Source organism: Phalacrocorax carbo, chromosome 5 (assembly GCF_963921805.1).
Source record: "Phalacrocorax carbo chromosome 5, bPhaCar2.1, whole genome shotgun sequence".
NCBI classification, from domain to species: domain Eukaryota; kingdom Metazoa; phylum Chordata; class Aves; order Suliformes; family Phalacrocoracidae; genus Phalacrocorax; species Phalacrocorax carbo.
The window spans coordinates 64,909,429-64,929,980 of NC_087517.1; the positions used below are offsets into that span (position 1 = coordinate 64,909,429).

At 44.4% G+C, this 20,552-nt stretch overlaps 1 protein-coding gene across 1 annotated transcript in view; it reads left to right on the forward strand.

Moving 5' to 3' along the window:
• The first annotated feature begins 404 nt into the window (after positions 1–404).
• LGR4 (leucine rich repeat containing G protein-coupled receptor 4) overlaps positions 405–20,552 on the forward strand; it is an 81,585-nt gene continuing 61,437 nt past the window's right edge. The window contains exon 1 of the mRNA XM_064452833.1: positions 405–1,056. Coding sequence (XP_064308903.1) covers positions 872–1,056 — 185 coding nt within the window. The 5' untranslated portion in view covers positions 405–871. The remainder of the gene's footprint in view (positions 1,057–20,552) is intronic.

A 20,552-nucleotide genomic window follows, 5' to 3' on the forward strand; every position in this document is an offset into this window, starting at 1 on the left:
CGGGGGTTGCTTCGTGCCGCTGCTCGGCGGCTGCGGGGCGGGATGCGGGTCCGGGGCGGGGCACCTTGAGGTCCAAGGTCGGGCTGGAGCAGGGGGAAACGGTGTCCCGGGGGGGCGGGGCCCGGCGCTGCCCTCGTTCACAGGAGCGCGGCGGCTCCCCGGCTCAGTGAGCCGCATCCCGGTGGCCAGGCGCGCCCCGAGGGGCGCCGGGGTCCCGGCGGAGCCTCCCCGGGGGCGCGGCGGCAGCGCGGGGCGGCCTCGTCCCCCGCCGCCGGGCAGCCCCGCCCCCCGCGCCGGTTGGCTGCGGCCGAGCTCCGCTTTGCATATTCACCGGCCCCGCTCCCGCGCTGGGCCAATAGGGGCGCGGGGGCGGCCGCCTCATTAGCATATGCACCTCGGCGCCGGGCGCAGAGCAGCCGCCGCCGCCGCGGCTCGCAGCGACCGAGGCCGGGCCGGGAGGGGCGGGCGGGCGCCGCGGGCAGCCCCGCCGCAGGCAGCCGCAGGGGCCGGGGCGCTCCCCGGGCACCGCCACCCGCCGGCAGCGGCGCGGGAGAGCCGGCCATGGCCGCCCCCGCGCGGTACCTGCTGGGCTGAGATGAGCGGCGGCGGCGACGGGCGCTGCGGGCGTTGGATGGGGCGGGCGGGCGGCGGAGGGCTGGCTTCCCCGGCGCGCCGCTGAGGCAGCCCCAGGGCCGCGCCGCGCCTGCCGGAGGCGCCTTTTTATTTTTTATTTTTTTTATTTTTTTTCTGTGTATTTTTCCGCCAGCCGGTGGTAGGGCTCGGTGCGCGGAGGGCGCCGGCGGAGAGCGGCAGGCCGAGCCGTGCCGAGCCCAGCCGGGGGAGGCTGGCCGGCGGTCGGCGGGGGCCGGCGATGCGGTGCCTCGCTCTGCTCGGCCTCGTCGCCTGGGGCCTGGGGAGCTGGGCCGGGCCCAGCGGCGGAGCGTCCCCCCCGCCCTGCCCGGCCTCCTGCAGCTGCGACGGCGACCGCGGCGTGGACTGCTCCGGGCGGGGGCTGGCCGCCGTGCCCCCGGGACTCAGCGCCTTCACGCACGCCCTGTGAGTCGGGCCGGGGACCGGGGCAGGGGCGGGCAGGTAGCCGCGGTGAGGCTGGGTGCCGGGTGCTTTGTCCCCCTTTTATTTCAGAAAAAAAGCCCCTAATAATAGCGTGTTTATGTTGTCTCTGCTGCGGGTGCAACATGGTCCCCCCCGGGGCCGCCGCGCTCCCCCCCGCCCCCGGCCCACCCGGCCCGCGGGGGGCGGCCTGTGGGCAGCGGCGGGGCCCGGCGGGCCGCAGGCTGGGCCCGGGCCGCCGCCGCAGGTGAGGGCGGCGGTGGCCTGAGGCGGCACCTGGCCCCGGGCCCGGCCGCCGCCCCGCTCCTCGGAGCCCCGTGGGGGGGCTTCTCTGCCCGCGGACCCCTGTGAGTCCCGAAGGGATCGGCCTCGGGATTTAAAAGGCCGGGGGGTGGTGGGGTGGGTGGCGGAGTGAGGCGGGGGGAGCTGCGGGGGTCCTGTGGGAGCGAGCGGGGAGAGCCCGGCGGGGTTTGGTGGGCTCCGGCTCGGCCCCGGTGCCGCCCTGAGGCGGGGGGACCCCGGTGCGGCGTCCTCCCGCTGAAGCGCCTTTCTCCTAGGTTTTCTTCAGAAACCGGTTCCCAGGCTGGCAGATTTTCTCCCAAAGGTCAGGGCTTTTTCAGTCCGCGGCACGCGTAAATCCAGTTAACTAAGGACGCCTTCGCTCTTACAAAACCTCCTGATATGGGATGCGCCGCCGAACCTTGAAAAACCAGCATAAATAAGGCTCGGGAGCTTTGTCGAAATTTGCTTGTGGATGGAGGAAAAACAAGCTCTTAGAACAGTTTCCCCGGTGTCCTGTGGTATTGTAAACCAGGCACAAGCTGGTGGATCTTGCGTTGAGTTTTGGTAACTTTAATAATAAAATTTTAATTGAGGAATGAACGCTCTCTTCTGTAGCGACACGACCGAAGAGGGATTTGCAGCTTTCGGTAGGGTAGTTTTGCTAATCCCCAAACCTGTTAAGTTTCACAATAAAACCTGTCAGTCTTGCCCCACTTCTCAGCAAAGATTTCACAGGCTGGAGTGAGGTCTTGCATGGGCCAGTGGTCAGGTCTGCTATTACTAAAGCTTCGCTGCGTTTCCAATGTATAATACAGAGCATGCTACAGCAAATCGAGGCGCGTGGTTTCAGATCGGTACTGAACTGCTGCGTTGTCAAAATACAGTAGTAGTGTATGCCTTCGAAAATGTCACTTTTTTTTCCCCTCTTTGTTTGCCTACACTCAATATGCAAAGGGAGTCTGATTCTTAGTTACTGGAGGTTTTGTTTACTGAGCAGGTTTCCAATTTCTCCTACCTGTTTGGACTTTTTTTTCTGTTAATTGTTCAAGCTGGGTGGAGGAAGGTTACTGGGCCTTTTGCTTGTGTAGTACTTGATGAATGGCTAAAGCCACAGGTCTCCGTTGTCACCTGTGCTTACATATTTTGTTCCTTTTTGTGCTGGTATGGTGTTAGTGGGAGCTGACCTTGCGGTGGTTTTTCTGTGGCAGAAACGGTGGTTTGCGAGCGTTCAGGGTAGGGGGTTGGGAGCTGCTTGTTGTGTGAAGCCTTGGACTCGCTGGTAAGCCACCTTTTCTTTCCTCCACAGATGGAACAGGGATGGTACCCAATTTCTTTAGGTACTTGAAGCCTATCTGGTAAAAGCTGCATTTAAATGGCTACTGGGTCGGGCTGTCTTGTAGAACGGGCTTGGTACATTGCTGCGTGTCTGCAACATGGCATTCGTTGTCTAATGGGTACAAGTCATCGTAGCCAACACCCATTAGAGATAAGGTTGCCAAAGAGTTTCAGTGTGTAAGTTCCTACTTGCCGTGCAGGTAAATTTCCAGAAGCTGACTTACGCTTCCAGCGAAAGCGAGAGGAGACCTGCACACATGTCACTGTGTTTTGGGATGCGTTTGTGTCGCTGTTGGTTTTGTATTCTTGAAACTCAAGCAGAAACTTTTTAGCTATCTCGTTCTGTGGCAGCGAGGGATAATCCTGGTCCCTGTTTGTGATTGGTTCCTGTTTCCTTGTTTACAGAAGGAAAAAAAATGGGTGACTTATTGGCCCTTCTGCTCTTTAAATGTCTCTGTTGTAGCGCGGCTGCTGGAAGTTTGGGGTATGGAGAAAGCAGTTTTGTAGGCGATAGAAAACTCATTTCTGACCTGCTCGGGCTGTGCAATGTATAGTTTTGCCAGAGAAGCGGAGTTGGCTTGTAGGAAAACTAAAAAAAAGAAAATAAAATCACACCCCCTAGCTGACATGTTTGTGTCATGGCAAAGTGTCTTCTCTAGGTGAAGAGAAGGCTTTTCTGTGCTTCATGTCAGGCAGCATAACGATGCCAGGCAATCCCTTTTGCATTGCAACGGACCTCTTTTTGATCATAGCCATAGCAGCGGAGGGTCTGTAGCATAGAGACAGCTGAGAGTGTGACAGGTGACGTTCTGCGATACTAAAGTGAACTTGTGCCTACGTTTTGGCTTTGGCCAGGAGGGAGCAACTGAGGGAAACCTGCTCACGATTAACTCAAGCTGGCAGTGCATGAGTTTCAAGGCAATTGAGAACCATGGAAGGGGGTTGATATTTAATTCTTACTGCTTCTGTTTTTCCTGCAGTCTTAATTTCTTTGCATTAATTTTAATACTTTAACATAACTTCCAAGGTGTATTTTCAAAATACGTCTATATTTCTTGGGCTGCCACGAATGGTCAGGCAGTGGTTTCTATAAAGCCTCAAAAGCATATCCTTTTAGATTCCCCTTCTCTTTGCTTACTTCTCTTTCTTCAGCTCTTGACTGATCCACTGCTCATGCCTTGCTTACTGGGGTGGTTAGAAAGCTCCTCCAAACACAGCAATTTTTTTTTTTCCAGAATATGCATCGAATAGGCACTCTGCATTCCTACATGGCTAAACGTGTGCTAGCTGTAATGCTGGGGTGCAGGGAGAGAAGGACTGGGGTCTTAGGGGGGTTATGTGGTTACCAAGGTATGGTGTGGTCACGTGAGGGCAGTTGCATCAGACTGAGCAGCTTGGAAAGGCAGAGTATCTGCTCATTACTTTTGAGTCATCAGGGCACTTTGAGAGATGGAATTTGAATAAAGAAAGGTGAGTACGTCGCCCCAACCGCAGTCAGTGTGGTGAAGAGATTTTTGGGAGATATATAAGTGTTCGGAAAAGGCAGAGGTGGCAGCACTAGATCCAAACTCTCTGAGGGTCTGGAGGGGATGGGATGGACGAGAAGGAGCACAGAGGGAGTCAGGAGGACACAACCAGGGATGATTACTTGATGCTTTTACTGTAGGCAGCCATTTGTTCTGTATAATTTAGGTAGGTGTTTATGTAACTCCTAATTACCAGCTGCCTGTTTTTCTGTTTATGAAGGTTGTGATTTTGCTTTGTTGCAAAATAACTGTTGTCTAGCAAGTTGAGATGCCTATGCAAGAATGTGAAAATATTGTTTGCGTTTTTTAATAAATTCAGTACGCTTCTGATCTTTGCTATGATATTTCACGTGCCATGTGCTAGTGGAACACTTCCATGTAAGTGGAAGAAAGTTATGGTAGGGCACACTTGTCTTTGTTTTTCTCATGAGTGTTGGTTTGAGAACTCAAATTCCAGTTTTGGAGGTTTAATAATTGTGCGAGTCTTGTGCAGGAGACAAAAAGCAGATAATTCTGGATAATGACTTTGGAGACATCTTACATGGGCCTGGCTGTTTTAGGGGCTTGCCTGACAAGAGTGAGGAATGTAAGCCCTTCTCAGTGCCTGCTATTACATTTTAGGCACTTGAAATACTAAAACAGCACAGATAATTTTCCTTCTAGTGCTTCTTGCTTGTATTTTCCAGATGTGGCAGGGTCCCTTGCTTTAATTTTCCTTTCTTTGAGTTGTGAAAAGAGGGCTTCCGAGACCCGGCTGCCCTAGAGAGTAGACCTTCAGGATGGAACGGTCATCTTGGTCTTCTGTTTTTTATTACTTACTTAACCTAATACTGTCTGTCTTTCTGTGTCCTGTGTTAAGCACTAGCTTTGTAAGATCAAGACGTGGTAGTCGAGAAGGATCCTTTTTTTTACTTGTTTCATACCACAAGTTGCTTCCACAGTTGCAGAGAGTTGATTAACTTCTTTTCAGTATGCAGACTATCTGGAAGTACCTATGCTGTCTCATGTTTAAGTTAATTTCCTACTCTGTTTATGTATAAATGGCAAAATGATACGGTTCTCCTTGGATTCAGCAGAGCTTGCACATTTTTTTTGTCTTTTCACCTGGCACTTTTAACTTTTTGTAGAATGGCGATGAAATGCAGTAGGGAGGTGTGAGATGTCTTCTAACATGTCCAGTACCGACACGCAGATGTCTAGCATCCTGCTATGGTCAGATAAGCGCAGTAAGGACCTGGCCGAGGTTTTGTGAATGCTGTCTAGCAGAGTTATTATGGTGAAAACTAAAGATGTCCAGACATGACCTTGAGTCTGGAAAATGTAGCATAATTGCAGTCATCCTGAGATAGAAAAGCCTTATCTAATTAGAGGTTTGAAGGTTTTACAGTTACACTGTTTAGTTTTTCACTTGCCTGTGCCGTACACTGGTGATGTGATGGCAAGTAATAAAAAAGCTTTTTCTGTCTTAATAAAAACATGCTTTCTATACTTCTTTTGGGAAGACACAATCATGTAATTATAATATGAATTTTCCTATTAGTTGGCAGAAACTCTGTCACGTTTAGACAGGCCTGTGGAATCCCATGGGCAGGAGGGGGACTTGAGTTTGCTGGTGCAGCATCCAGTCCCTGACGGTGGGCAGAGCCTGGCAACTGGGCCAGAGCCCAGTGGCTCCAGTAGCAGTCTCCCCAGCAGATTTCACCCAAGGATTGCAGTCTTTATGATTCATTTTAAACTGGCTGATTCGTCTGTCATGTTTTTTTTTTTTTTTTTTTTTACAAAAAAACCCAGTAGATGCTCTTAGGTAGGGCACAGAAAAGTGAAGTTGTTTCAGAGTTTGTTAAATATTTTTTACCCTTTTTGTGTTCTCTATTGGCAGCAAATTTGGTGTTTTCCTGTCTTCCTCTTATCCCTCCCCCAAAAAACCTCAGTGCCCTGCCATAGGACGTAATTTGTCAGGTATTTGGCATTTGTTGTGTATGTTGAGCTCATTTGTATCAGCAATGTGTCATTTTGTGTTTGTGCTTACTGGCAGAGGCTAAAGTGTGACTCTGGGGAATAAATACTAAGATAAGTCTGCAGCAGGGGAAAAAAGCTGGACTTTAGTGTAAGTAAGTTTATGCTAGTAAATAATTACCTTTTCAGTTCTTGAGAGGAATTTACTAGTAACTATCTGCTGGAGATGGAAAATATGGAAGCTGTAATATAAGGACTGAAAAACAAAACAAAACCCAAAGAAACCTCCTCCGCAAGGATCTTTATTTGTTTTGTGTTCTACATCTAAGCCAGCAATTTTTGCAGAACACAAGCTCTTATTTACCCAGAGAAAATTACTGGCCTAGATTTCAGAAGGGCTGAGCACCCATACCTCATTTTAGAGAGCATGGGAGCTGTGGGGCTCCAGGAGCGTCTGAGTGTCGGAGACCCTCCTCTCCGCCACCATTGTGCCTCCCCTAAAAGCTTGTTCCTAAAGATGTCCCTCTTGTTGGCAATGGGCATGAGCTGATATCGTGTTTATGCTCTGGAGGATTTGCCAACAACTCAGGTTTGCCTGCTTCTTGTTTTGCAAATAAGCAAGGGAGTGAAGTGGATGGGGCTGGTTAGCTTCAGCATGGCCGCATGGGACTTCATGGCCAGCAGTTATTCTATTAAGGGATGAATGTGTTTCAGGCTGCAGCTCTGTGCTGCCAAGTTGTGGTTTTGGGGTTCTTTACGGAAGAAGCAGAAAGTCAAAAATAGCTTGAGGAAGAATTAGAGATCTGTATGATCCTAGAAATAAGAGACAAAGGTGGGAGAGGGTATATAAAAGGGTAAGAAGAGAAGCAGCCATTTGAAGAAACCTGTAAATTGAGGCAGCAGAGATTTAACGTTACGAGACCTTTGTTAACAGACATATCAACAGGGTTTCCCACGTTGGAGGTCCCTGGCCGTCCTCTGCACCTGGTCGACTCACCATCTGCTGCAGTGGCAACCTAGGGTTTTGCCACAGGGAAGTAGTCTTCTGTAGTTTTTCCATACCTGCCTTTCAGGTACTGCTGCAGTTTTCTGATAAGATGTTCTCAAACTTTGGTCTGAAAAAACCATTTCTGGTCATGTGATGTTGGTTGTTAATGCTCTCCTACTGCCAGGCTGCCCTGCGCAACCCTTTTGGAAACGTGGAGGTAGCGGTTGATATTTCCCTTGCTGATAGGCAGGCAACCGGCTCAGCTGATGTAGAATTGCATGCGGCGATGGGTGTCACAGTAGCTTATGCAGAGGAGGGGAAGATCTTGGTGTTACTATTTAAATACTGCTCTCACAACGAGCATCTTTGAAAACCTTTGCTTCAGAATCAAGCCCAGATTTATTCAGCTTTGTGATCCAAATAAAGCTGGTGTATCCAAATTGGAAACATCTAGTATTAGATGTATGGGGTGCCTGGGAAGCGGAATTAAGTCATGCAGAAATGGCAGGTGATCTACCTGGCAAAACAGTTGACCTTTTTCCGTTGGGTTTTTTGTTTTGGTTTGTTTTTTTTGAAGTGCTGAGGCTGAGTTACTGCAGCTGTCAGAGAGTTTCACTGAAGTTGAAAGTTTCCAATGTTTTCAAATCGTATGTCATATATTTTAAAATACATAGTTGAAATAGCAGAGTGCATTTTATTTTGCTGTTGAATGATTTAACTGTTACAGGATTGTGACAAGGTCAGAACTTTCCACTTCCCAGAAACATATTATTGTTGCTGAAAGATGAGGGGAAATCTGTATTATCTTCACTCTGAATTTGAAAGCCCATTCTGCATACAGCCAGTCAACTTACATTATTAATGATATGCATTTTTTACAGAACAACACAGAGGACTGTAGTGATATCAAAAATAAGCTTAAAGGAGGCATCTGAAAACTATTGTTGAATTTGAATATATAACATATCTGTCATTATACATAATGTTAGTCAATATGATCACATGTTTTAAAAAGCCCACTTAGCTATTTTTGAACAGGCAATATCGATATAGATTCCCTGTTGGGCTGGGGTCTGACATCTGTGAGAGATGTGTTTGGTTTTGGGAAGTAAGAATATCACTTTGAATTTTTGTCAGCCTCGTTTTCCTGTTTGGGTTTTTTTTTTTAAATATTTGCTGTTTATTTGTACTTACTGAGTTACAGGGCAGCTGTATTTTTCCTAGGTGGCCTGTTTCAGCCATACAGTGCTGAATAATAATATGCTATTTAAAAACATATTATTCAGTATATCTTGCTTAATTTGATGTCTTCTCAAAGGAAGAATGGTTTTCATGACATAGCGGAAATAAAATTGAATTCCTTATAAGGCTTCCGTTGTGTGCTTTTTGCATTTCTATTTGATGAGTGCAATCATTAAGGACACCTGAAAAGTAATGAGCGTATGGAAGATAAGAGCAATATATTTTTCACTATGGAAAAGTTTCTTGCGTTTTTCAGGTTTTAAATGTAGCCAGATGTTTGTTGGTATAAAACATGTAAGGTCTGTTGTTAACATTAGATGCTCAGTGTACATCAATGTTGGGGTTTTTTGTTGATGTTCAAATCTAATATTGACAAGTTTGCATGTAACTAAATATCTTGTTTTATAACTTTGTTACCTGTATGTAGTTCAGACAATGGCTGGTGATTTTTTGACGACTCAACCTTGAGATTTTGGCACAGTGAAGATATAACTGAAGTAATTTTTGAGCCTGAAAACTTTTTTGGTATTTTTTGATCTGAAGTTAAGAAAATATTGAAGTTAATTATTAACTCTTTTGGAGCCTAGGAACTAAATCTTTTTTTTTAAAATACAGTACTTAATTCCTGTAAACTTTGCATTAAAAATGCAGGAGGAACCTCAAACCATCACTGTGGTCTGGAAGAAGGGGTAGAAGTGAGGTGGAAGGTGCTGTCTATGGGACAGAAAAAAAGGTATATTTTTTTTCTCTTGAAGAGAGCAAGTGCTAATTCTTTATCTCGAGGAAAAGGTGAAGAAGAATCCAAAGGCAGGTGAAGTTGTTGAGAGCACTCTTCAGAGTGCCCTGAGTGGTCAGGCCCTCAGAGAGTAAGCAGCCATCTTTGCAGGTCTGTTTAGCATTTTCTCACTAAAATATAAAGACTTTTTCTTTTTTGAAGTGGTGCACCTCCTCCTTTTCTCTCCTGAACCAATCCTGGAGGCGTGCTAGGGTCTTGCAATGAGTTTTTTTTTGCCTTAATTTTTGAGCAAGTATGTTTGGACTTTTAAATGGTACACAATTAGCAATGAATCATAAATGGATGTGCAATTTCAGAGGTATTCAGGGGAGGCCTAAACCTGTTCAATTTAGCTTAATAATGCTGCAAATGCAGTTGTATATTTTTTAACCTTGTTCTGTGAAATGTGTTTTTGTTTGGGAGTTTTCCCATTACCTTCTTGACATCTGCATGGTTACAGATGAATAGCCTGACCCAGTGCCCCAGCGGGGAGAGCGGCGTGGCTGTGCTTTCAATAGGCATGTCACTGACAAAGGAAACATATGGAATATTTCATTCCCGTCTTCGCAAACAGTGTACGGGGCTGTAAGGCCAGAGGGCGGGGGGCTTCAGATCTACCATGAAGTTTGTAAGCTAGCCCCGAGGTTTGCTGTGAGCCGTCAAAATGCTCTTACTAAAGGCGTTGCACTTTGCGTGATGCCCTGTTTTGCCGTGGGACCAGCATCCCAGATGTAGAGCAAAGCCATTTCAGCAATGAGATGTCAATAATGTGACCATGCGGTAGAGTTCACTGTGGTCGCTTTTCACGCTTCCCTATATGTGATACTAAGTGATGTTTTTTCTGAACCATTTGAGTGCTGTGGTAGTTGGTATTTGGTGTTCTTCAGATGCAGAAGATGAGAGCCCAGATGCGAGGGTCCCCCTGGAACATGACTTGGGGTCTGTCTCCCCCTGTGACTGTTACCTCCCCTTTCAGAGCACAAAATGGGACGAACTGTTCCATGTCATCCAAACTGGACACCACAGCATGGTAGGTTGTGAAGGGAGAATTTGTTTTTCCAGTTTTCCTGCAGTCAGGGCTTTGGGCTTGCAGCAGGAAGGCAGGGATGGTTTGCTCCTGCTGCAGCACCACCTTGGATGAGAAGATGGTGTGAGTCAGGAGAGGACATCTGGGGAAGCTTGCTGCTCCGTGTCTGTTAAAAGGACTTGGTGGTATGTAGCTTCCATCCTTTCTTCATTACTAAAACTTCATGTAAGGGGTGTCTGGGCTATCTTCTTTAAAATTCCATTTTGTATGTTTTTAAATAAACCTCTTCAGAATTTTGCTTGCTGTTTTCCTAAATGCTGATCTGGAACAGTGGTGAATATAGTTGATTCATCTGGAAGAATGAAGGGACACTGAAGCCTGTGACTTTGGTGTGTAGGCCTCTCTCTTTGGGGCGGCAGGTCTTTCAGCGTGGAGACCTGTCTGCTGTTCTTCACTTGGCAGAGATGGTGGATCTGGCCTTCACTCAGTTCTTGCCTGTAAAAGCTGTGAAGGAGCCATCCTCTTTTTCAGGTGCTGCGATTGAAAGACCTAGAAACATCTTGGGTTTCTAGAGAAAACCTTGCCCAGACTGGGAAACATGCTTGTAGTGCTCTCAGCAGTTCTCTGAGGTTTTCCTCCAAATAAAGAGCCCTTGAGCCTACTGAGGGAGCCCTGTACTGTTTGGAAGACTGATGCATTTAGGCCCAGACTTAAACATTCATTAAGGGAATTTTGCAAAGCCACTGCCAGCAGCCATCTACAAACTCCTTGTTCATCTCTTAGTTGCAGTTTTGCTCAAGTGGCTGCCCTCTTGGAGCTCTAAATGCTCGCTCTGCTGTGATTCCTCTGGGTCTCTCCTTGGGGTCTTGGTGGTCTTCAGGGAATTCGAGGGGAAAAAGCTGAGCTGGGGAGAGAAAAGGATATGGCCCTTTGTAAGGGACCCTACTCTGAGAATGTAGTTGTTGGTGGTTTGGACCTGGACAGGCTACTGCCTTTTGGTACTTTTTTAAAATGCTGTTGGTTTTAAGAATTGGGTTAAAAAAAAAAGGGAAAAATAAAAAAAATAAAATGTATGTGCTAATGTTGACCAAACTGTTAATATTTTACAGAACTATTGTGAGTTTTGCTAGGTGTAGAAATTCCATGTCTTTTTCCAAGGGCAAATCTGGCTCTGTGCTAAGTGTTTAGTGGAGACATTAAATCTCTTCAATATCCACGTCAGTTAGTCATTTATTTAGAATTGACCTGCTTCCTGCAAAAAACAGGTCTCTAGCTTCCAGACCAAAAATGTGCAGCATCTCAATGTTTAGGAGTTTTAAGCTGGGTTTTCATTTGTGTTGAGGATAATAAATAGCAGTTGTTTATTGCTTCAGCAGAAGCCACTGCAATTGTGCAGCAATGCCAGGTTTTCCTCTTGGAAAAAAAAAATTCAACTCTCCTAAGTAATTGTGTCAGTAAAATAAATCTACATTGTGTTCAGAAGAGAAGGCTATTGCTTAAACAATAATATATCAGAAGTCCTCCTGAAGAGTAGGACTGCTTGCACTGTTGTAGTTGCTTTACTCACTAAGATAGTTATTAAGGAAAAAAAAAACTGCCTCGGTGGGAGAAATCCTGTAAAACGTATCAGATTGATGCATGTTTCCAAACACCCTGGATATTTGTCTTGCCAAATATATTCCCCGTTTCCCTCAGGCAAAGTGCATTACCTGGTCTCAGCTGATTGGGTGCCATCAGGAAGAGAGAACAGTGGAGTAATAGCATGAACCTAAAAAATATTCCTTCCTAATGCCATTTTCCCGTGAACTGAGCTCTGAGAATTTAGATTTTGGTCTGATTTACTTTACTATAAAAGGGTCAGATTGATATTGTAGGCCACTTTGCTGTGCAAATTGCTCTGCCCACCCATTTGTCCTTTGGCATCTTCAGTGAGATTAGACAGCTTCTGTTTCACCTCTGTCCTGTGAGTGCCCAGCAGGAGACATGGCTCGGGGCTTGCTCCTCGACTGCAGTTTGTATGGAGCCACTGAGGCCCTTTGGGCTGTTCTGTCTAAGGTATTTGGGAGGGCTGGGGGAGTTTGTACAGTTTGATCCTTGACTGCTTGTTGTTTTAATGTCTGTGCCAGACTAATATTTTTTTGCCTGTGTAAGCTTTGTTACCATAATAAATACAATAGAAACAAATGCTTCAAACCATAAGGAATGTAATGTGCAAGTAATCACAAAGTTGAGGAATTCTGCTTTATCATGGTGATAAGAAATCTTCCTCCACGACCTTCAGTTGTGCTAGCAGAGAATAGGTAGCCATAAATGTCCCACGGTATGGAAGGGCAATGTTCAGTTCACTTCCTTTGTTTCCTGGTGACTGCGAGATGTGTACTTGGACATCATACCTGTACTGTCCGACAGCCTGCTTGGCTGGAACATGCATTCTGCCACAGGTTCCCATTGCCCTTCTGGTTTTGGGCTGTCTTACAAAGTACCATGCAAATTGGCAAATATTTGTGGATGTCTCTGTTTTGCTATGTTTGATACAACCATGTTACGCTCACTGCAGCCCCCCTTTTTGTTCAGAGTACAGCTGGACTTTGATCTTTTTTTTTTCCTACAATCTTGGAGTAGCAAATATTAGTCATGGCAAAAATGGGTATGGAGTCACCTATATGGGGCTTGATCTGTTGAATGGCTAAACAAGCAAAAGGTACTGTTCTGAACTTTAGCTGGCTTTTTAAAATAAAAAGTTTGTGTTGTAGTTTTTTCCTGTCCTGTTTGTGTTGTAGTTTTTTCCTGTCCTGTTTGTGTTGTAGTTTTTTCCTGTCCTGTTTGTGTTGTAGTTTTTTCCTGTCCTGTTTGTGTTGTAGTTTTTTCCTGTCCTGTTTGTGTATTGCGGCATCAGGACTGACAGCATCGCTGAGGAGTTATCCCTGTTCCGGAGTACTTAACTTCAACAGGCAGTAGTTAAATGTGGGAGTTTCACTTTATAGCTCCTGTGCCACCAGACTCTGCTGGGATTTTTTTCACACCTTTGAGGTATTAGGGAAATTGAGGATTCTATACTGTGTTTAGAACATACATACATTAAAAAACCCAAAAACAAACAAAAACCCCCACTTTTTCAAAAGATGACAAATTAGTAGCCATTGTGCTGTTACGAAGAAAAAGGGCAAGAATGTAGTGCCTATTAATCACTCATCTCGTGTTAATTTTTAATTGTTAGTGCCCTTCTTAAACTACTATGTCAAATTGAAAAGTAGCTCCTGATTTTAAGAAAGCAGATGAATCACAGTGTGAATCAACAGTGAAAATGCAGAAGTATTTTTACATATGACCATTTTCAGTATTACAGAAGTCCTTTGCATCTCTGATTTAAAGAAAGAAAAACCCTGGAGTAGTAGTGCCCTGCTTTCAGGCTTGGAGCCCTGCCTGTGTGCTTGCATTGCAGTGCAAGCCTTGTGTATGGTAGTGGTGAGGTTCCCAGCCCAGACGCCCTTCTGTTTAGCTCTGTTGCACATAGATGGAAATCTGTTGGTACGTAGAGATATCCAGTGTTGGAAGTTAATCTAAGGGCTTTGCTAAAAGGGTTAAGAGGCAAGTGATTATAAAGCTTTAAAGTTTGGTAAAGGCGGTGGAAGGGTTCTCCTTAGCAGATGCTGCTTTTGAGGCTGGTAGCGGATCACTTCATGCGTATCTGCAAAATTATTGGGAAAGCCTTAAGGTCTGCCTGTGTTACACATTTGGCTTCTCCTTTTGGAGCTCAAACAGGCAAACAAGGCCTTAAACAGGATTCCTTCTTCATCTGTCATTGTGAAGTTGTCCCTTTTTGGTTTAGATCCCGCTGCAGTGCATAGGATGTTAGAAATGCAGAGTATTGCTCTGTATTTTGTTTATATTTTAAAAGCAGTTAGCACACTGTTTTATTTTCAGAGACTATATGTAGATCATCCAAGAAGCTTCAGCAAATCACCAGGAGTTAGAGAGATTAAAAACACAAACAACCCTTATTCTGCTGCCATCTTGTCAGCAGCAACTGTGCATTGCCGATGCCTTGGAAAGGCTCTTTGCCCCAGATAATGCAACTCAGAAGGAGGAGATTCTGTTACAGCTTTTCTTCACCAGCTTTTCAGGGTTGTGCAAATGACTTTCATTAAGTTTTCGCACAATAGCCCAAGGCTTTTGAGGAAGGACTAGACTAGAGACGCATCGTGCTTATTCCCATATGTTGCATTCATTTAGACAGGGCAGCTTCCAAAACACCGTGGCGGTCGAAGCACAAGAGGCATCTTAAACATTGAGAATCTTGGTCATATTTTGAGCATTTTCTAACTGTTAAAAAGATATTATCTGCAAAGAGATTAATGAGCAATAAGTAAACTATGTTGGATCCAGGCTTGCAGAATGCAGTTTAACTGCTTTAGATTTCAGCATACTCATTTAATTACTGGGTTACTGAACTTCTCCGCTGGGGGGGCGGGGGGGTAATGCACGCATGTGTATGGGAAGCGGGTACATTCATACAAAGAGCCATGAATGAAGTTCAGGGATACTGCCTTCGTGTTGCCTAAACAATCCCACTTTAGATTACCCCCTGCCTTAATTTCCTTTCAAGAAGACTGTAGATGGATCTTGCTATTGCTTACACTCGATTACTTCAGTGTTCACTTCCCCTATGTGACTTAACATGCACAAGCTTAATTATTCTTTTCTGGCCTAGGGAGAGATTTCCTTCCAATAATTACCTTCACTGCCCTTTACCCTTCTGCGAGTTAGTTTGTTTGGAGAAATGTAGTTGCATGGTAAGCAACTCCTAACAAGGCAGTGCCTGGAGCTGTCTTGGAAACTTAATTTATACCTTTTACAGAGCATGTTAAACTTCAGTTTCCTGAAACCCAGCTACTAGATGTACTGAATTAGCAAGCTCTGAAACATTTCTGCCTTAAGTAAAAGCAGTATAAGTTCAGCAGAAAAGCCTCAGTTTGCACTGCACTTTGTGACTGTAGGGGGGTGATACAGGTAAAAATGAAAGGACATTTAAGTTAAATAACATCCATTAATCCAACCACTTCTTTTTACTAGCAGCTGTTGTTTAGTCATACACTATTTAAATGTCAAAAGAGAATATTTCCTTATGAGATGAATGTGATGCAATGCTGCCGGACTGCTGCTGGGTTAGCAAGGAAATACATATTTAGTTTTGTTGAAATTTCTCAGGATTATGTCCTCCTGATTGCTCCTCGTGCTGTCCTTCCTAATATGTATTGTGGAGGGGAAAAAAAGAAAATATGTATAGTATAGACCAATAGGAATAAAGGGCATAAATTCTTTGTTAAAGTATTTTTTATTTTAAGTTGGTGGTAGTTATAGGAGGTATGACCAATAATTTCTTGGAATGGGTGGTACAGAATTAGCTCTAAAAGTGTTGTCCTCTGCAACTTCCTTTAATGTGTATGTTACACAAAATACAACCTGATATATCAAAGGGATGGGGATGCTCCCTTCTCTACCATATTTACTGCAAACAGTCCTTACATTATTTTAACTATTTTGTGGTAAGTATAATGAAAAGTAGCAAAAGGGGCCATTTGTCTTCTACCCCTAAATATCTAGTGCTCTGATCAAGATGGAATAATTAAACTCTATTAATTACACAGTAAATATATTTGTAAAATTGACTGTTTTCATGTACATGAAAAAAAACCTGTTTAACATGACAAAGCTAATGTATGTTTTTACATTTCACTGCCTTCATTATATTCTGATGTTTAAAAACAGACAAAAAGAGATCATGTTCTGAATGTTTTCTTGCCTTTTATTTTAAGGTTATCTCTTAAAGCTCTAATCTATGATCAGTTGCAGGATTACTTGTCTCTCAACTAGAAGTTAAAATGAATTGCTACATCTACTTTATAGTTTTCAGATTTTGTAGTGAGAATAAGATGTGTTGGTATTTGTTGTGGGATCTGATACCATAATTGCAGAGCACTACTTCATTTCTGTTACCTTAAATATTGATGTTAATAGGTATATTGTTATTAAAAATAAAAAGAGGATATGGTTTGCCAGTTTCAATAAAAACCTTTTCACCCTGCTAACTTTCAGGGGCTTAATTTTTTTTTTACTTAGTAGCATTTTCAGAATTTTGCTGGCGATAGATTGGAAAAATTGATGTGTTGATGGTGGTAAATGATGAAATTGGTAATGGGGAAGGCAGGGTGTCAGTAGCACTAAGGTGTCTGTATTAGGGGCAGGTTTCAAGCTGCATGGCAAGTTTCACTGGGCCCAGTTTACTGATTCAGTAAAACTCAGTCTTTCAAGGCATAAGAAACCGGACTTCTTTGAAAATAGTGAGAACAAGAAAAACCAGATCTTTTTATTAATGGAGCTTGGGAGGGGTATTCTTTGTCCACCTTGCTTCCATTTTAGTTGTCTTTGCTGCAACATGGGTTTATTAGTGAAAAAGGAATTTACATTGACTGGTGGCTTCTGGGTGAGAGCTAGAGTGTATTTCCTTGCCTATAGGATAGCTATGATGAAGTAACAATATGCCTGTGTTTGTTCTGTGGAGATAGCCAAGGAGACAAGGGTTCACAAGCCCGATTTTCTTCTTGGAGTTCACCTGTAAAATGCACGTTGCTGGAAAGACGCATGTGCTATTTCTGTCTACAAGCAGGCAAGAAATACAGACGGATTACTTGATTGCCTTTTGTGGGTCTCTTGCTTTTCCATCACACATGCACGTTAGATGTGTTTATGTAAAAAAATTGATCCTATGTACATGATTAAACTTGACAAGCCTTAATCTCAGTTGCTAAGAGTGTGGGCTGGATAGTTAATGTGGTAGGTCTTTGTTTTTCATGTAAATACTTGTAATGTTCTGTTTGCATTAACTATGCCGGTTTTTTCTTGACAGTTTAGTGATTAAAATCTACTCAACTTTAAATAGGTGTAGTCATGTGAATACTGAGAACAGAATTAAACTGTAGAGAGAACTTAACCTTTTCAAGAAAATTACTAGTAATAAGCTCTTCTTTGACCTATTTTATGTAAAATGGCAAGTGATGGCTATTAGGTTTTTTGGCTGAGGGTTTCTGTGAAAGATTTTGTTTGCTTGTATACATTTTCCTTAAAAAATTAGAAAATATGGTAATTTTTTATTGGTTTATATTCTTGGGTCAGAAGTGGTAAGTAGTAGTATTTTTATTCATGTTAGGGCAGAATCCAGAAATCCAGAGCTGTTCTACTAAATTTGGTTAGCACAACTACTCAGTTCGGGATGTGATTCCTAACCAATGAAGTCATGCTCACAAGGACCTCTGATGTCTGGGCAGGTTTTTTTGGGGGGGCAGGGGTTGTTGTTGGGTGGGTTTTTTGTGGTCTTTTTTTTTTGTTTGTTTTTTAAGACCATAGCAGTTGAGGTGCTGAGATTCCTGTGTCCCAGATGCTGAGCCATGCAACTAGTGAGAGGCAAGCCTTACCCTTTGCATGTGCTACTTGGAGCTGTGTCAGGGCTTTGGGGGGCACAGGAGAGGCTGGGTCTTGTTTTGCTTTTTTACATTGTGTTGCAGTGGTGTATTTTCACGTTATATTGCAGTTCGACCTGATACTCTTGTGAGATTTTTAACAGCACTGTATGAATTTGGATTGTAGTTGATGCGTTGAATGCACTTAGGATGAGATTTCATGCTTGTTTTCAGAAATCAAATTACTTTCCTTGCTCTTTGCTGCTGGAGAGGAGTCCGTCTTGAACTGTTGTGGTAAATTATCACAGAAATTGTCAATAATATAACGGAACTTGAGAGCAAACTCCTGCTTGATCGATGTTGAAGCTCTGTCAAGGTCAGTGATAAAACACATCTGATTAAGGCTTGTGAACAGGCTTTCCAAAAATGTGTGTTTGGAGTTAGGCCTTCAAAACAAAGTCATGCAGACGTGGTCTTTTTTTTTTTTCCCTCTTATCTTTTAGTACAGTTACATTATACTTTCTTGTAGTAGGAGGAAACAAGAACACCTTGTGGGACAGGTGACAGTCATGCATTATTTGCTGGGGCCTTAATTCAGCGATCTAAGGTAGGACTAGGAGAGATTTTGGTGTATAACACCTAAATAGGCAGGCTGATTATTGAAAAGTGGAATCACTGAGTACCGCCGCTGGATTACCATTTCTGAAAGGCAAGTTATTTCCTTGACTGTATCAATACAGACACAAGCAGCCAATTCTTTGGTTATATTTAAAAAAAAAAAATAAATAAAAAAAGGTCTAAGCTGATTTAAACCCAGTTGCATTTTGCTATAAAGACACGAGGTCTTTATAGTAAGTGATGCTTGTTAAAGAATGCCTGCTGGATATGTAGATAGTGTAGAGAGGTGGATTTTAAACCACTGCTTTTTATGTTCACTCAGATTGGTGTTAGTAATGAAAACGTCTTTGTTCTGTTCCCTCTTCGTGTTGTGTGGGGTTTCTGTCAGTCATAAAAAGGCTATTCCCATTTTCGGGGGGGGGGGGGGGGAGCGTTTTGGAGATTACCAGGGCCTCAGCCTGCGTTTTTTTGACGTGAAAAATGCCCTCTGCTAATGATTTTGGTAGGTTTTGGCTGCACCTTCTATTGCCGGGCTGGTCTCCTGCGAGGAAGCTGCCCATATGCCGCCTTTCACAGGGTAAGGGCATTTACAAGACAATGGAGAGAGCCGGCAGCTCGCCGGAGGGGCTGGGCCGTCGCTGCCCGGGTGATGGCTTTGTTAGGTGGTGGTTGCGTCTCATGCTCCCCGCTCGCCCCTGCTCCCTTCGCCCCACGCCCTGGCTGCCCCACGGAAACCAGCAGCCACGCTGGCCTGCCCCTCGGGCTGGTTTCGAGTGGGAAAGGGCTAGACGGCTAGGTTTCCCCAAACCAGCCTGTACCTGCAGGGGTGATATTTCAATGGTGTTTTCTTAAACTGTTTTGTGGCTGGGGGAGAAGTCCTTCGGGAAAAGAGCTGCTGTACTTTGCTCTAATACCGCAAGTTTCTATAGCTTTTCTGTTAAGCAGAGCCTGCCCACGCTGCTGGAAAGCAGAGGTAGTCCTCAGGTGTCCTGTTTAATACACTAACAGTGATATTACACCAGTTGGGTCGTAAATAATGGAGTACAGAATACCTTCACGTGTATTAAATGCAGGCAGATATTTAATTGTACGCGAGGCCACTAAAGCCAGCAGGTTATATACCTTATCCTTCACAAGCTCTGATTTTCAGACAATGCCAGTGCGTCATGTGCAGTCTCAACAAATTAGTTCCCTGCCTTACCCGGTCCTTTCTCAGCTCTCTGCTTCAGGATGCCCAGGGATGTTTCATCAACATGCGTTGTTCCACTTGCCTTCGTTTTGGGAGCTGCTGGCTTGCGATGGTTTTGGGTGAGCTGTTGCAGTTATGCCAGATTTATGACTGCCTCTGTTTATATTTTTTTTCTTGACGTAGCAAGAGATGTACAGCAAAGAGCAGGCACAATAAGCTTGAACTTTTTATTGACGATAATATTTAAAAGCTAAAATGTAACAGTATTTGAGTTGTGAATACATGGAAATTGTGTGTACTGCTTAATGTGTTTCAGAAATCCCTGTTACTTTTCTTCCTTAAATACAAGAAAACAGGCGTGTAATGCCTCATTGAAAGAAGCCTGTAGGGGTGCTTTGTGAGGGTCTTAATTAAGGGCTTTGAAAGACTAAACAAAAGGAAAAAGAAAATGCTACAGGGTTATTGTTATTCCAGCCCATTGGCTCAGCTGACCATCCATTGGTGCCTTCTGTCCATTTGGGAGCTGAATGACACTTTTGTTCGTGGTTAACAGAGGTGAAAGAAGCCAATTATTGGCTGTCTTTTCCACAGGGCAGCTGCAGACGGATTTCACTGCAGGCAAATATGGACTTTTCTGCCACAAGGATGGTTGTGATGACAGTTATTTTTGTGGAACTGTATGAAAGAAAACAGATTTTTTTTTTTTTCTCCCCCCTCCAGTGACTTGTGTAGATGTTTATTGAAAACTACTGTGAATATGCTCGCGTAGAATGGGAATGTGTAAAGGGGTGGATTCCCCACGCTAACAGTGTACTCGGCTTTTTCTCTGGGCGTGTGAGAGTAGGGGTTTTGGGGTTTCTTTTTTTCCTCTTTCTTTTCTTCGCAATTGCAGTTAATTTTAACTATAGGGTTTTTCTAATTGGTGTGCAGTGTGCATTAACCCTCTTAGGGCTGCCAGCTCAGACTGTGCTGACTGCTTTGTGTGCTGTGGTGATGGAGGGACAACGTCTGCAGGTTAGCAGAAGTCCTACGACAGCAAAATAAATGTCTGCATTCCATTAGGGACCTCAGTGTCTCTGTGCCTGA